The 15,437-nt window shown below is 33.1% G+C and overlaps 2 protein-coding genes across 2 annotated transcripts in view; one reads left to right on the top strand and one right to left on the bottom strand.

The window, feature by feature from the left end:
- LOC114330466 (angiotensin-converting enzyme-like) overlaps positions 1-15,437 on the bottom strand; it is a 537,413-nt gene that overhangs the window by 121,021 nt on the left and 400,955 nt on the right. The window lies entirely within an intron of this gene.
- On the top strand, positions 171-15,302 carry LOC114330454 (tetra-peptide repeat homeobox protein 1-like). The gene is made up of 2 exons (XM_028279797.2): positions 171-319; positions 14,092-15,302. The coding sequence occupies exons 1-2, from the start codon at positions 308-310 to the stop codon at positions 15,172-15,174; spliced, it is 1,095 nt and encodes a 364-aa protein (XP_028135598.2). The 5' UTR covers positions 171-307; the 3' UTR covers positions 15,175-15,302.

Below are 15,437 nucleotides of genomic sequence, written 5' to 3'. Positions count from 1 at the left end.
TTCATGCACAAACACAATCGCAATTAACGAACCGCGTGGTACCACTTACATACTGCCATTACCATCTTTAACATCCATCCTCCGCATCAGAACCTTCTGTTACAGTTAATTCACGCAGCCGAAAAAAATCCGTACCTACAAAGCTTACTGTAAGTACCTATTACAAGTGGTACCAGTGACAGTGCGAAGGGGGAGCGACCTCTTCAAGAAGTGGAGTCAGGTACGTTGGTATAAATAACATAGGACGAATGCGAATGTGATCCAGTGCTTTGCTTTTTGCACGAAAATCACTTCCGGAAAATTAAGAATGAAACCTTTGGTGAGTCAGTGAAGATTTTGGTGATTTTGTGGTGGTACTAGTGACGTTTTGAGGATTGTTTCTGTGATAGTTTGTGAATTGGGAATAGGGGTCGGATATAGCGGTGTTCTAATTTGTTTAATATAAAAATAAATAAAAAGTTTTATCTAAATTAAAAAGGGGCAAATACATTAATTAATTAATAAAAAACATTTTTAAAATAGTTTTGCAGTTTTGTCAATAAGTTTAGATCACATTTAATTTTTAACAATTGTTTGTTTTTTATAACCTAATAATTCAATTAAAAATAAACTAAATTTAAATTTAAAAATTATTTGAAAAATATTGAATAATTAATAATTGTGGGTTCATTTCTAAAAAATATAATTTTTTATGATAACATGATTATAATAAAAATGATAAAATTATCATTTTTATTATTATTTTTTTAAATTTCTGTTTTTAATATTTATAAAAAATAATTTCTTAATATTTGCAAAAATTCGTAAATGTCTGTTTAGATAATTCTAGTATATGGATAATAGGTCTGGATCCCGCATGTGAAAAATAGTTGATTAATAGCAAGCTGAAAATTTGTTAATAGCTTAAGGGTGTCTAGTCGGACAAAGTTTAATGTATGGGAACACTGGAACAGGAGAAGTTTTAATTGTGGAACAGGTTAAAAATTTGGAACGTCAGACCACGAAAATGTCCCATGTATTTTGTCGGACAGAACTTCCAATTGATTTTTTACCCTTTCATTACACTCTCATGCAAAAATAAGACTTATTTGTCACCTGTCATAATTCCTGTCATTTGACATGTTCTATGTGTTCCACTCATTAAAATGCCCAGTTTTTGATAAATAGCAGTCTGATTTTTGCAGGACAGTTTAATGAAAGGGTAACAAATTAATTGGAAGTTCTGTCCGACAAAATACATGGGACGTCTTCGTAGTCTGACGTTCCAAATTTTTGACCTGTTCCACAATTAAAACTTCCCATGTTCCAGTGTTCGCAGGATCCAGACCTATAATTTCTTATTCCCATCAAAAATTTTATTTAAACCAATATAGGATTTTTTTTTAAATATATTGGTGTCAACAATATTGTAATAGTTCTCATTTTGGTGTGTCAAATTGCTTCACAGATCCAACGAGTCCTTCATTATATAATTTTTTGTCTACTGCTTAAATAAATAATTTTCCCATGGCATTAAATCTGGTAAACTTGAAGGCTACATAACATCTTATGCTGAAATTCTACGGGAGTAGAATTCTCTTATTTATTATCCGATTTTAAAGTTTTCTTAAACTGCTCCTATATTACTCTAAACACGTGAACTGCTTCATGTAAATATTGCTTTTATTTCTTATTAATATCTTCGTTTTAAATGTTCTTGGCACTAACAGTTATGTAATATTTAATCGGAAGATATTACTCATTAAATATTCTTCATCCTCTTTTATTTAAAATGGCGAAAAATCTGAAGGAACTAAATCGCGTAAATTAGTAGGCTGAATATATAATATTTTGTAAAACCTATGGGAAATTTTTCATTCGTTTTTGTTTTAGGTTTCAGAAGAAACATTTAAAAAAATGTGTGAATGTGTGTTTGCGTTTATAATTTCTGGACAATTAATAATATTATTTTGATCGCATAAAAGTTTTTTAATGTTTTTTTTTAATATATTATAGCACTATCATACAGCATTATCACTAAACCTTTTTTATCATTTGTATGAATGTTTAATGATTGTAAAAAATCAGTAAAATCTGAAAAAAAGAAATAGCTTAAACCTCTCAACTTAGACTCTCACTTAAACATTCTATAGAATATTCTGTATGACGATTTCATGAGTTTGTATCATAAACAAATAAATGTATATCAGAAACATGTATATCTGCCAGTGATATTTGTGCAGACTTTTTTCATTGCATAATTTAAGTCATAATTCTCTTCTAATTATCCTCCAATTAAAATTTTCATTCCTTTTTTCTGTCTAACTCAATTTCATGGAATTCTCTTAACTTCTTCCAGTATGTAGTTTAGCAGATTTAGATTTTTTCTACGATGGATGAAATAAAAGCACCGGATGATGTGTTGGATAAAAGAGAAATAGTGAAACTAATGTATATAAATTCCAATCGCTAATATGGTATTTAGACCAGGGCGCATCTGTAAAAATATTAGTACATTTGGACGTTGAGGGGTGACTCAAACTGTTTTGCAGAAATTGCTTGAAAATAACTCAAATAATAATATTTGAGTTATCCTCCTTCTCAAAAAGGTCCGAAACATTGTTTAAATAATCAAAATGTCAAAAAATGAAGGAAAAATTCGATTTTTTTCTTCGTTTTTTGATTATAACTTTAAAAGTATTCATTTCCTAGAAAAGTTGTACTGGCATAAAAGTTGCATAATTAAATTTCCTACAATCTAGAATTGGTTTAAAAAATAGTCACCCTTGTTGCAAAATAGCAATAATTGCGAAAAACCCATATAAAAAGTATTCGCATTTTACGGTTTCCAACCATCTATGCTACACTTAGGACCTTCATATTGCACCCAGAAAAAGTTTATGATACACTAAAACAATACTGAATATTTCTTTAAGATCGATTCAATAAATTTTGCAAAATAAATTTTGCAATCCAGCTTTCGCAAAAAAAATTCATTTTTTCAAAATGTTACAGGACTAAAAATAAAGCAGATAGCAAGTTTAAATTTTTTTTGCATATAAATGTGTACTGTACCTTTCATTTGTAATTTACAAAACTAAAATCGATTAAGTACCACGGCGTCAGGAATTTATTTAAATAAACAATTATTATTGGTGCTACGCGCAGGACAGCGGATAGTTTGCTCTGATTGGGCATTCCAATGACCCTTGATAAGGATTGATACATTTTAATTTTTATTACATTTCGATATAAATAAATAAATTTGTTTATTGCAAAATAAAAACAAATACTCTATTCTTTGAAATAACACTTTTTTTAGCAAAAACTTTCTTTGTTCATATATTTTAACTTAGAGAATAAAAGTTTATTATTTTTAAACATATGCAATTGTTTAAACAATGTTTCACAAACAATAATAAAATTAGTTTGATTTTTGTGGAATTAAAATATTAAAATACAACAACATACAGAGTAAGAAAATAATATATTAGATAAAGATTGGAAGAAATTTTGGTGGAAATCAACTTATGTGAATCGAACACCGCTGTCCTGCGTGTAGCACCAAAAATTATTGTTTACTTAAAAAATTTCCTGACGCCGTGGTAATTAACCGATTTTAAATTTGCAAATTGCAAGTGAAAGGTACAGTAAACTTCTATAAGGAAAAACAATTCAACTTGCTATCTGCTTGATTTTCAGTCCTGTAACATTTAAAAAAAATGAATTTTATTTGCGAAAGTTGGATTGCAAAATTTATTTTGCAAAATCGATTAAACCGATCTTAATGAAATTTACAGTGTTTTACTATGTCATAAAGTTTTTTTGGGTAGAATATGAAGGTCCTAAGTGTAGCATAAATGGTTGAAAGACGTAAAATGCGAATACTTGTTTTTGTATGGTTTTTTTTCGAAATTATTGCTATTTTGCAACAAGGGTGACTATTTTTTAAACTTTTAATCAATTATATATTGTAGGAAATTTAATTACGCAACTTCTTTTATGCTAGTACAACTTTTCTCAAAAATGAACAGTTTTAAAGTTATAATCAAAAAACCAATAAAAAAAATCGAATTTTTCCTTCATATTTTGACATTTTGATTATTTAAACAATGTTTCGGACCATTTTGAGTGGGAGGATAACTCAAATATTATTATTTGAGTTATTTTCAAGCAATTTCTGCAAAAAAATTTGAGTCACCTCTCAACGCCCATCTCAAAACAGATGCGCCCTGGACTAACTAGACATTGTACAGATCAATATACAAAATGTTGTTCCTCTTCTGTATGTGTTGTCTCCAAATCGGAGGTTGGATATTATCATCCCTATCTGTAGTCTATCTACCGCTGCTTTAAACAGTTCTATTCCTCCATTCCTTCATGACAAATTCCTTCTTTCCATTATCTTTCCTTCTTTTATCTTTCCCTGTATTATCAATCTTAGGATTTTACATCGCTGTCCTCTCATTACATGTCCCAAATATATATTGTAACTTTCTTATTACTGTTATAAAACATAAAGAACGTTATATTGGAAAAATTGAATTGTTTTGATGAATGAGTGGAATGAAAAGTATAAATAACTGTGCCGATGTTCCGAAACATTTTCCGTAAAACGACTTGACTTTTGTATCAATTTCTGTACTTGTATCTCCAAATTTCTTTCCAAAACTTTATCCATAATAATAAACCCTATAGACTTTACCTAAGTCATTATTTTTGTATTTTAGTTTCCACCATTATTTTCCTTTAATTTGATGGTTAGTACGAAAATATTTTGACATAAATGTACCTTGGGTATTTTATATTTTTTTGGAATAAACCCAGAAATTGTTTTCAAAGACGTTTTGAAGTTTGAAGCCTGACAAATATTAGGTTTAATTACAATCATTATGGTTTATTACCAAAATGTAAAATATTCAGTGCAACACAGTTCTTCTTCTTCTTCTTTTGGCATCATAACTCTGGATGGGTCTTTGCCTGTCTCGCTATGTCCTTCCATTCAAAACTCTCTTGTGTCATTCTCCTGCATTGTCTAACATTCATAGTTTTCATGTCGTCTTTAACATCATACAACTATCTCGTTTTGGGCCTTACTTTTTTCGTCTTCTCATCGGCGTCGATTGTAATATTTTCTTTGGTCTTTTTGGATCTTTTTGTCTCTGAACAATGTCTTGAGTTGAGCTTCATCTTTTTTTGTCATTACCCAGGTTTCACCACCATAAGTTTAATTAATGATATGCAGATAGCCATGCCATTAACCTTTTATTAGCATATTATGCACGATTCCCATTGGAAATACGTGCACTAATTTAGCTGTGCCCAGATATGTGAAGACATTCAAACGCTCGATGGTATAGTTGTCTAAAGTGTAACACACGCTACAGGAAAATAGTTTCAGAACCATATAAATATCATCATCATCATCAGTGTCGTCACAGCTTTTTATGAGCCAAGGCCTTCTTCAGAACAATCCTCCATCCGCCCCTGTCTCTGAAAACTCTTCTCCATGCTCTAATTCCAATAGATTTTAATAAATCATTCTCTAAGTTATCTAAGTCTCAGTCTTCCTCTTGCTCGTTGTCCTTTCGGTCCTCTTCGGTCAAAAACTTTTCTGACTACCATATAAATATATATGTTAACTATTTCTCTCTAACCTTTAGTACAAACTTCAATTTTCTTCTTCCTCTCATATCCTTTTGCTCTCCCAGGGGTCGCATTGGGATTCCGGTTCTTCCTTTACCTTTTTGTCGAGGAATTTCTATTTTTCGATACTTTTCCTTCATTCCTACCTATTTCTTCGATCTAATCTATCCATTTGCTTCCGGGTCTTCCGTTCTCCTTTTTCTCATACTTTTCAATTATTCTAATATTTGCTTCTTCTTCTTCTTATTATAATAGGCCTCTTGGCCTGTTCTTTACCGGTTTGAGCTTGTATTCGTAGCTGTGATGTTGACTGCCAGCTATCTCGCCACCTTTTAAAGGGCCTTCTTATTGGTCTCTTGCCTGTTGGCTTCGAATCCCTAGCAATACGGGCTATTCTCTCGCTATCCATTCTCGTCACATGCTGATTCCACTCTCGTCGTCTCTGTCTTCCCCACCATACTATATCTTGTATGTTACAGAGATCTCTTATTCTGTCGTTCGGTATTCTGTCTCTCAGTGTTTTCCCAGTTATTGACCTCAACGTTCTCATTTCTGATGTTCTCAGTATCCTCTTGGTTTCTGCAGTGTCACATCTTGTTTCTATCGCGTACGTCATGATCGGTCTTACACATGATTTGTATATGCGTACTTTCCCTTCCAGCCTCATATCTTTGTTTCTCCATATGACATCCCTCAGACGTCCTGACACGTAATTGGCTTTATTTGCTTGCTTTCGGACGCTCTCCTTAACATCTCCATAACTACATATTTCGATTCCCAGATATTGGAATCTCGAGACTTGTTCAATTAGTTTGTTGTTAATTACTAATTTGCATCTTATGGGTTCCCTTGACACTACCAGGGATTTTGTCTTGACTGTTGATATTTTCATGTTGTAGTTCTTCGCCACTGTATTGAAAGTTTGTGCCATTCGCTGTAGGTTATCCTCGTTATCATAGATTAAGATTGCGTCGTCAGCATAACAGAGGATTTTTATTTGTTTTTCCGCCATCTTATATCCTTTTCCAGTACCTTTAATGTTTTCTGTGATTTTGTCCATGACTAAATTAAAAAGCAATGGGCTCAAGCTATCCCCTTGTCTGATTCCCGAGTTGATTTCTACTTCCGATGTTAGTTCATTCTCGACTTTTATTCTGGTTTTGTTCTTCGTATTAATGTCTTTAATTATCCTTATCATCTTGTTGGGCTGATTTTTCTCCTTTAGAAATCTTAGCACATCTTCCAATCTTAGACAATCAAAGGCCTTAGTCAGATCTATAAAACACATAAATGCAGGTGTATTATATTCTAGTACTTTCTCAGCAATTTGTCTGGCTATGAATATGGCGTCTATTGTGGACCTATTTTTCCGAAAACCTTGTTGTTCCTCTCTAATTGTGTATTCTTCATTTATTTTATTGGCAAGTATTTTTGTTAAGATTTTAAGGGTTGTCCTCAGCAAGGTGATGGTACGGTAGTTGCTAGGGTCTTTGCTGTATTATTTGCTGAGTATTTCTTATATTTGCATTGTACTTATTTCTGGTTTCAATCTATTAATATGTCCGAACCAGACCATTTTCTTCTATTTAATGTACTCAGTAATATGTCTCTGCTTTGTTATTGGTCCGATAAATTCTTTTATTGTCCTCCCTATTTTGTTTTCCCGTACATTTTTCTCAAATGTTTCATTTCGATTTATAATCATCGTATTTCATGCATTGTCCAATTTTCGTTTGAATTTCAATTTCTTCAATCTAATTTGCACACAAAGTACCATTCACGATGAACACCATCATTAGCCATCAAATTCTTCATTCCAAACTTCAATTGACCATAAAAATACTACCATATTAACCGCTTTCCATTTCTAATTGCATTGAAAGCCATCACTCGACCTTGTACTACAAAATTTGAAGAAAAAATGTAACAAATGACACACTCACACATACCTTATGTAAGTTTATGCAAGCTCTCACAAGTAATGATTTAATTATTAGTTATTATTATAGAATCTGACCCATTTGCCGCGTGTGAGTACTAATAAGGTGTTATGAAAGCGGTTTTTGTGCGTATCGTAGCAAAAAATGCAATCAAAAGGATATTAGTAAATACATTAGATGGATGACTAGTAATTTTTATGCGACACTTATTATCGCTGTGTTTATTATTGGCCAAAATTTTACTTTCTTCAATATACAATGAAATTAGGCTTAGAATAAACAGCGATATGCCACAATTTATTCTCTTGAATCGATTCTCTTGAATTGAATTAAATTGAATTGAATTGAATTGAATTGAATTGAATTGAATTGAATTGAATTGAATTGAATTAAAATAATCAGTCAAACAGTCATCATTCTGTCTACATCCTTATTGTCATCTTCTTCACGTTTCTGTCACGGTTACCTGGCAATGACCTTTTTTCTGTTTCTTCACGTGCCATATCAGAATTATCCGACATATCCGACATACGGTGATCAACATTGCTAAGGTTTCTTTTTCTTCTGCAATATGAAATAATTCTCCTGTATTTGATATCTGAGTCCATTCACGAATCTTTTTTAACCAAGAAACTTGTTTTCTTCCTACATTTTTACGGCTCTATAATTTGCCCTTAACAATAAGTTGTAGTATTCTATGTGACCCAGACCATACATTTTCCGGTGTTTAACAGTCCTTAGCAGTACTCTGTTCATTGTTGACCCTTGGTCGTACTTCCTCATTAGTTTTTCTTGATACCCAAGGTATCTTCAACATCCCTCTATGAATCCACATTTCCAATGCTTCTATTGGGGGAAAGGGCTCATATGGTGATCAACATTGCGAAGCTTTCTCGGTCTTCTGCGACATGAAATAATTGTTCTGTATTTGATATCTGAGTCCATTCACGAATGTTTTTTAAGCAAGAAACTTGTTTTCTTCCTACACTTTTACAGCCCTCTATTTTGCCCTTCACGGTAAGTTGTAGTATTCCATATGTTCCAGACCATACATTTTCCGACGTTTAACAGTCCTTAGCAGTTCTCTATCTTTCTTGACCCTTGGTCGTACTTCTTCATTAGTTTGTTTTATGCCCAAGGTATCTTCAACATCCCTCTATGAATCCACATTTCCAATTCTTCTATTGGGGGAAAGGGCTCATATGGTGATCAACATTGCGAAGCTTTCTCGGTCTTCTGCGACATGAAATAATTGTTCTGCATTTGATATCTGAGTCCATTCACGAATGTTTTTTTAAGCAAGAAACTTGTTTTCTTCCTACACTTTTACAGCCCTCTATTTTGCCCTTCACGGTAAGTTGTAGTATTCCATATGTTCCAGACCATACATTTTCCGACGTTTAACAGTCCTTAACAGTTCTCTATCTTTGATGACCCTTCTTAGTACCTACTTTCTCATTAGTTTTTCTTGGTGCCCAAGGTATCTTCAACATCCGTCTATGATCCACGTCTCCAATGCTTCAATTCTGTTCATGATTTATACTTTTATTGTACATTTTTTTGGCACCATGCAAGATTACAGATCAAAGAGAGCACTTAACCATTCTTTGTCTTAGTTTTAAATTGAGATGATTATTGCAAAGAAATGTCTTCATTTTCATAAAAGTAGATTTAGTCATTGTTATTATCCATTTTATTTTTGTCTCTCGATTTATTTGGTCCGTTATGACAGCTCCCAGGTATTTAATTTTGTGAATTTTTTTAACTATGACTATATATGAATATTCCTATTGTCGTATAAATAATAATTTCCTTCAGACATAAATTTTGAGTACATATCTCTAAGTCTTGTAGTTATTGCTGTTACTGTATCCGTTAATTACATTGGTTTTTTGACATCCTTTTAGTAGTACAATAGGTAGATTCAATGAGGTAGCTTTTGGCATATTCCATTGCGACATTTTCACATCCATTGTGGTCTTCTAGCATGACCCTTTTTTAATGGTCTAATAACTTCGAGGCTGAACCTACGTAACTCCTTGTTGGTGGCTTTTCTTTGTCCAATGCAAAGTACCGCAGATTTGACAGTTTGTCAGACTTACATAAATTTGCTCTGCTGTTTCTTCTTCTAGGTGACAGAACCTACGGTCATCATTTGTCAAGCCCATCAGCTTACAGTGTCCTTTTAGCAGACCTACTATGGCTTTGACTGTTTTCCCTCGTTGTCTATTAGCTCCGCCTTAAATTATGGCGATTGTTCTGCAATGAACTGTTTCACCTGTTTTTCTCCTGATGAATACGCCTACATTATTCCAGAGATTTGTTAGCTACCCACTTTCTTCTTTCTTATAGCTGTTCTTGTTACTGTCATTGCAACAACGCTGAAGGGTTCCGATCCACCCAATGGCATTGATGAGCATTGTTTGGCCATTTCATATACCTATTTCTTCATTGCTCTTATGACCAGTCTCATGCGTCAGCAGGTACTCAGGCCACTGTAAACTTGCTACGTTCTCCTAGTTAATTTAGGATACCCACAAAATCCTATACTAGCTTAGAATTGACCTCTACAGAATTGGGTGCCTTAGGCGCTGCCTGACTATCCCTGAAGATAGCAATTTAAGCATATGTTCTTTTCTGCCTTTCTATTTCTTCCACACAGTAATGGATTGCCGTTAATTCCGCACGGGTAATTATCACATCCTTAGACAGACTTACCGGGAAATGTATACCTTGCTTTGTCCTTTCTGTACTGGCTCCTACACCCTACAATGTTTAAGCCATCACTGTAAACCAGAGCCTTGTATGGGTACATCTTCTTTCAAGTATTCTTTCTTTTTTTTTAGGTTAGCTATTTGGATGAAGATACATCCCAGGCAACCAAATAACGTTTACAAAACGTTGAAAAGACGTCATAATTATCACCAAACCACGTCAGTTTATCACGTTTTTTCGACGTCGAAAGTCACGTGAATTTGTCCCACCATAATATACGTCATTTTTATCACGTTTTAAATACGTGATATTAACAACGTAGTTTTTAAGTCGTTTTTAGATTTATTTTTCATTTTATAGTTTTAAAAATACGCAATAATTATCTTTGTATGGGCATTGTTAGTATTGTAATTTTTCCATGTAACTGTTTTACATTTAGCCCATACGCTAAAAGTAAAACCAAATGGAAGACTCTTTAAAATGCATAGAATTACAATATATACTTACTGTATCAAAACTGAAACAACATATAAACTATTAAATACATAATTTATTAACAAATTATCCAGCATAATATCTTACTTTAACGCTGTACATTAAATCGAAAAGAATCATGAACAACTCATTGTTGGGAATACCTGTATACAGTACATGAGCATCATTTTTCTTCACCATCTCATAGTTAAGTGTTGTAGATGGCTAAAACAATCTTAGAAGGCTAAAATTTAATTTAATTATACTCAATAACACATAATTAGTTCATTAACAGAAATAAACACCAAAAACATAACCTCAAAAGTTTGCAAGAAGAATTACTATATTAAACTAACTCATCTGAGCAAAACGAATAAAAATCTCTTAGTTAACACGTTTCTTCAACTAAATAATTCAACTTATTTTACCAAACAAAGCACGTAAACAATAAATAAAAAATATCTTATGACAATTTTTAACGTTATAAACAAAATCGTTTGGAGTTAAAGTCAATAAGCTCCTCCCAATTTTGTGACGTCAGGCTTAGGCTGTCTGAAGAAAACGTTTTTTAAACGTATTTTAACGTCATTAATCTTACGTATTTAAAATCACCTACAAAAGACGTCTATATGACGTAATGTTTAAACACGTGTGTATTTCAACCAAAAACTGAGGTTTCCTCGACGGTGTTGACGTCACTTGGTTGCCTGGGATGCCAGTAGGTACTCCTTTGCCACTTCTTATACATATAGTTTTCACTTCCTCAATAATGAAAGAAGTACCTAGTTCAAGGAAACAAATCAAGAGTAATTCGTCTATGATATCTATTTTTTTATTCTTACACTGGCCAAATTACAGGCGTCAACACTTACAAATTTTTGTAATTGATAGATAATGTGAACTAGAGAATAGACGCATCACCCTATAATTTTAGCATTAATAGTTTTTCTTCTGTTTCTTTTATTAATTTAATTTTTACTTCTATTTTGGTCTTTTGACTGATCCCTATTATTTCACATTTTATTTATTCTACAAGTACATATCTTTTAAAAAATATTTCACACCATTTCTGCCTGTATATTTTTAACAGATTGCTAATATTCTCTTCCTGTGTATTTTCCATGATTATTTTCTTAAAGTTCGCCCATAAGATGCTGCTAGTTTTATAACACAAATATCAATAACAAGTGTTATATAAAGGCAATGATAATATTTATATTTGCAATCAAAATAAATTTAGTCATGTAATAGAATCGTTAGAAGACAAGGCCCGCATTCAACTTCCTGGATTGTATATTATTATTTATTTTAATCATTAGATTTATTTTAATACAACATACAAAAAACATAGTTGTGCCAGTTTGTCATTAATGTCTCCTTTAAATTCATTTTTGAATATTATAACTACACTGCAGTGCAAAAAAATCGATTTACTAAAAATTTGGCCATTTTTGATGTTTCGAATTTCCTAAACCTGTTGTCCGATTTAAGTGATTTTTTACCACGTTATAGCCTTATTCATTGACAATGTCCCTGTAATAATATTGTTGCTAGCCAGTCAAACTATCATTATATACCTGGTGTACGAATAAAACTGTGTTTTTTTCTCAAAGTTCGCATCACCCTGTGGATTATTCTGGCATTTATAAAATACTGAAATTAAAACCCAACTATAGCCTTAGGTTTTCTTAAAATTTTGTTTTTCGATTCATTTGCTTATGTTGGATAATAAAAGAGTTAGGTACTTTAACAACTGGCCATGTTCGTCATCAGTAGAGTGTGTTTCTAAAATATTTGCGCAAAACTTTAAGGGGTTATTGTACATGAGAAAATAATGAAAATTTGCTTTATAATCATATGTCCGCAAACGCTTCGTTTCCGAAATACGGGATGTTTAATTTTTTTTACAAACTGATGATTTACTTATTACTCTAAAACCAGTTGAGATGTGCAAATAAAATTTGGTGGGTTTTAAGACGTAGTTATTGCACATTCTTTGACATACAACTAAGAATTTAATATTCACCAGTGGCGCGCGAACGGGCATTATGAGCGATAATATTACCCGTACGCACTCCAATGGTGAATATAAAATTCTTATTTGTATGTCAAAAAATGTGCAATAACTACGTTTTAAAAGCCACCGAATTTGATCTGCATATCTCAACTGGTTTTAAAACAATAAATAAATCGTCAGTTTGTAAAAAAATTGAACATCCCGTATCTCGGAAACGAAGCGTTTGCAGACATATGATTATAAAGCAAATTGTCATTATTTTCTCATGTAAAATTACCCCTTAAAGTTTGTCGCACGTATTTAGAAACACCCTGTACTGATGACGAACATGGCCAGTTGTTAAAATACCTAACTTTTTTATTATTCAACATAAGCGAATGAATCGAAAGACAAAATGTTAAGAAAACCTGAGGCTATAGTTGGGTTTTAATTTCAGTATTTTATAAATGCTAGAATAGTTCACAGGATGATGCGAACTTTGAGAAAAAAACACAGTTTGATTCGTACACCCGGTATAAAATGACAGTTTCACTGTCTAGCAACAATATTATTAAATCGATATCGTCAATGGATAAGGCTATAACGCGGTAAAAATTACTTAAATCGGACAACAGGTTTAGGAAATTCAAAACATCAAAAATGACCAAATTTTTAGTAGATCGATTTTTTGCACCGCAGTGTATTTTCCCACCCAGCAGTATGAAAAATATTTGTGAATAAAACAGTTTCCCAGATTTTTGAAACACAATGTTTTTGTTCAAGGCTATTTCTCTATACATAACATAATTCGTTTAAATATGACTATTAAATTAATTCATTAGGTATATTTCACTTTTTGGAAATTTAAATTTCCCAAATCTCTTCTGGCTATCAAAATAGTACTGCTCCTTCTTGTAGCAGTCTTTGTAATTAATGTTTCACTATTATTAGATACATATTTATTTAATTTAACCAAATCTTCGTTATACGTTTAAAAGGAATTAAAGTTATATAATAATGGAGACAATATATGTAGGTATTTTTCTAACCCCACACTTATATCGATATGATAGGGTTATACTTCTATACATTTTTTAAGACAACACTTTTTAACTTTCAACTATTACTATTCTGATGTGGTTTTACGATTGCTATTAATCAAACTACAATTTTTAATTTTATCTGGTTTTTAACAAAAGCAAAAGCCTTTTAATAGTCCATGAAATGGTTTAGTATCGTAGTACTGTCATGTACCTAACTCATTTTTAATGTTAAGATATCCTCATCTAAACATTTGATGTTATTTATTTTGTAACAATTAAAATATTTGTTTATTTTTAGATAACGCTCTGGTTCTTAGTCCTTGTAGCAGTGGCGATAAACGCCGAGGCCAAGGAGAAGAAAAGCGCAGAAGCCGATGACAAGAAACAGAAGAAACGTGGTCTCCTCAGCTTAGGATACGGATATGGTGGAGATTTTGATAATGGTTACCACTTAGGACAAGGTGGATACGGTATTGACGGTGGTTACACACTAGGATTAGGCCAGCTAGACTTAGGACACACTACTTCTATTGAGAAGACCATTACTTTGGTTAAAGGAGTACCAGTACCATACCCAGTAGAGAGACACATCCCTTACCCAGTTACCAAACACGTACCTTACCCAGTAAAGGTTCTTGTACCACAACCATACCCAGTAGAGAAACCAGTAGCCTACCCAGTTAAAGTACATGTTAAAGTACCAGTTCCAGTTCCTCAACCCTACCCCGTTGAAAAAATTGTCCACGTCCCCGTTAAAGTACCTGTCGACAGACCATACCCAGTCAAAGTACTCGTTCCTCAACCTTACCCAGTTGAAAAACACATCCCAGTACCAGTCAAAGTACCAGTTCCTCAACCCTACCCAGTCGAAAAACCTGTCCCATACCCAGTCAAAGTACCAGTCCATGTACCTCAACCTTACCCAGTTATTAAGCAAGTACCAGTACCCGTTAAAGTACCAGTCGACAGACCATACCCCGTCCACGTACCACAGCCCTACCCAGTACATGTTATTAAGAACATCCCAGTTCCAGTTGAAAAACCAGTACCCTACCCAGTCAAAGTACATGTCGACAGACCATACCCCGTACCAGTAGAAAAACCATACCCAGTACCAGTTAAAGTACCTTATCCAGCACCATACCCAGTAGAACGACCAGTACCAGTACCCGTCGAGAGACCTGTACCATACGCAGTGAAAATCCCAGTCGACAGGCCCGTACCTTACGCTGTTGAGAGACCTGTAGCAGTACCTGTTGAGAGACCAGTACCATACCCAGTCAAAGTACCAATCGCAGTACCAGTAGAGACCCACCACGGCTATAGCCACGCTGGCTATGACGATATCTACGATGGTGGATACGAGCATGGTCACAAATAAGTTTTTGTAGTAATTCGCACTATGTGTGTTTACCTTTTTTAGAGTATCTATCAATCTTGTAAAGCTATTTATATTTTTCCCTTTTATGTTACCTGTTTCTCAATAAAAGCTGTTATATTTTTTATAAACTATGAGTGTTATTATGGAGATAATGGTTTTAAAGATATCGGAGAATACAAAAATGAGTCAGATTATGGTAATGTCATCAGGAATAATGGAAAGAAATAAGTATACTTTAGTTAAAAATTGGTGAGGAAAAAATG

Source organism: Diabrotica virgifera, chromosome 1, assembly GCF_917563875.1.
Source record: "Diabrotica virgifera virgifera chromosome 1, PGI_DIABVI_V3a".
Classification (NCBI taxonomy): Eukaryota; Metazoa; Arthropoda; class Insecta; order Coleoptera; family Chrysomelidae; genus Diabrotica; species Diabrotica virgifera.
Note: the sequence above shows the minus strand (reverse complement) of the source record. Positions and strands in the feature narration are given on the sequence as shown.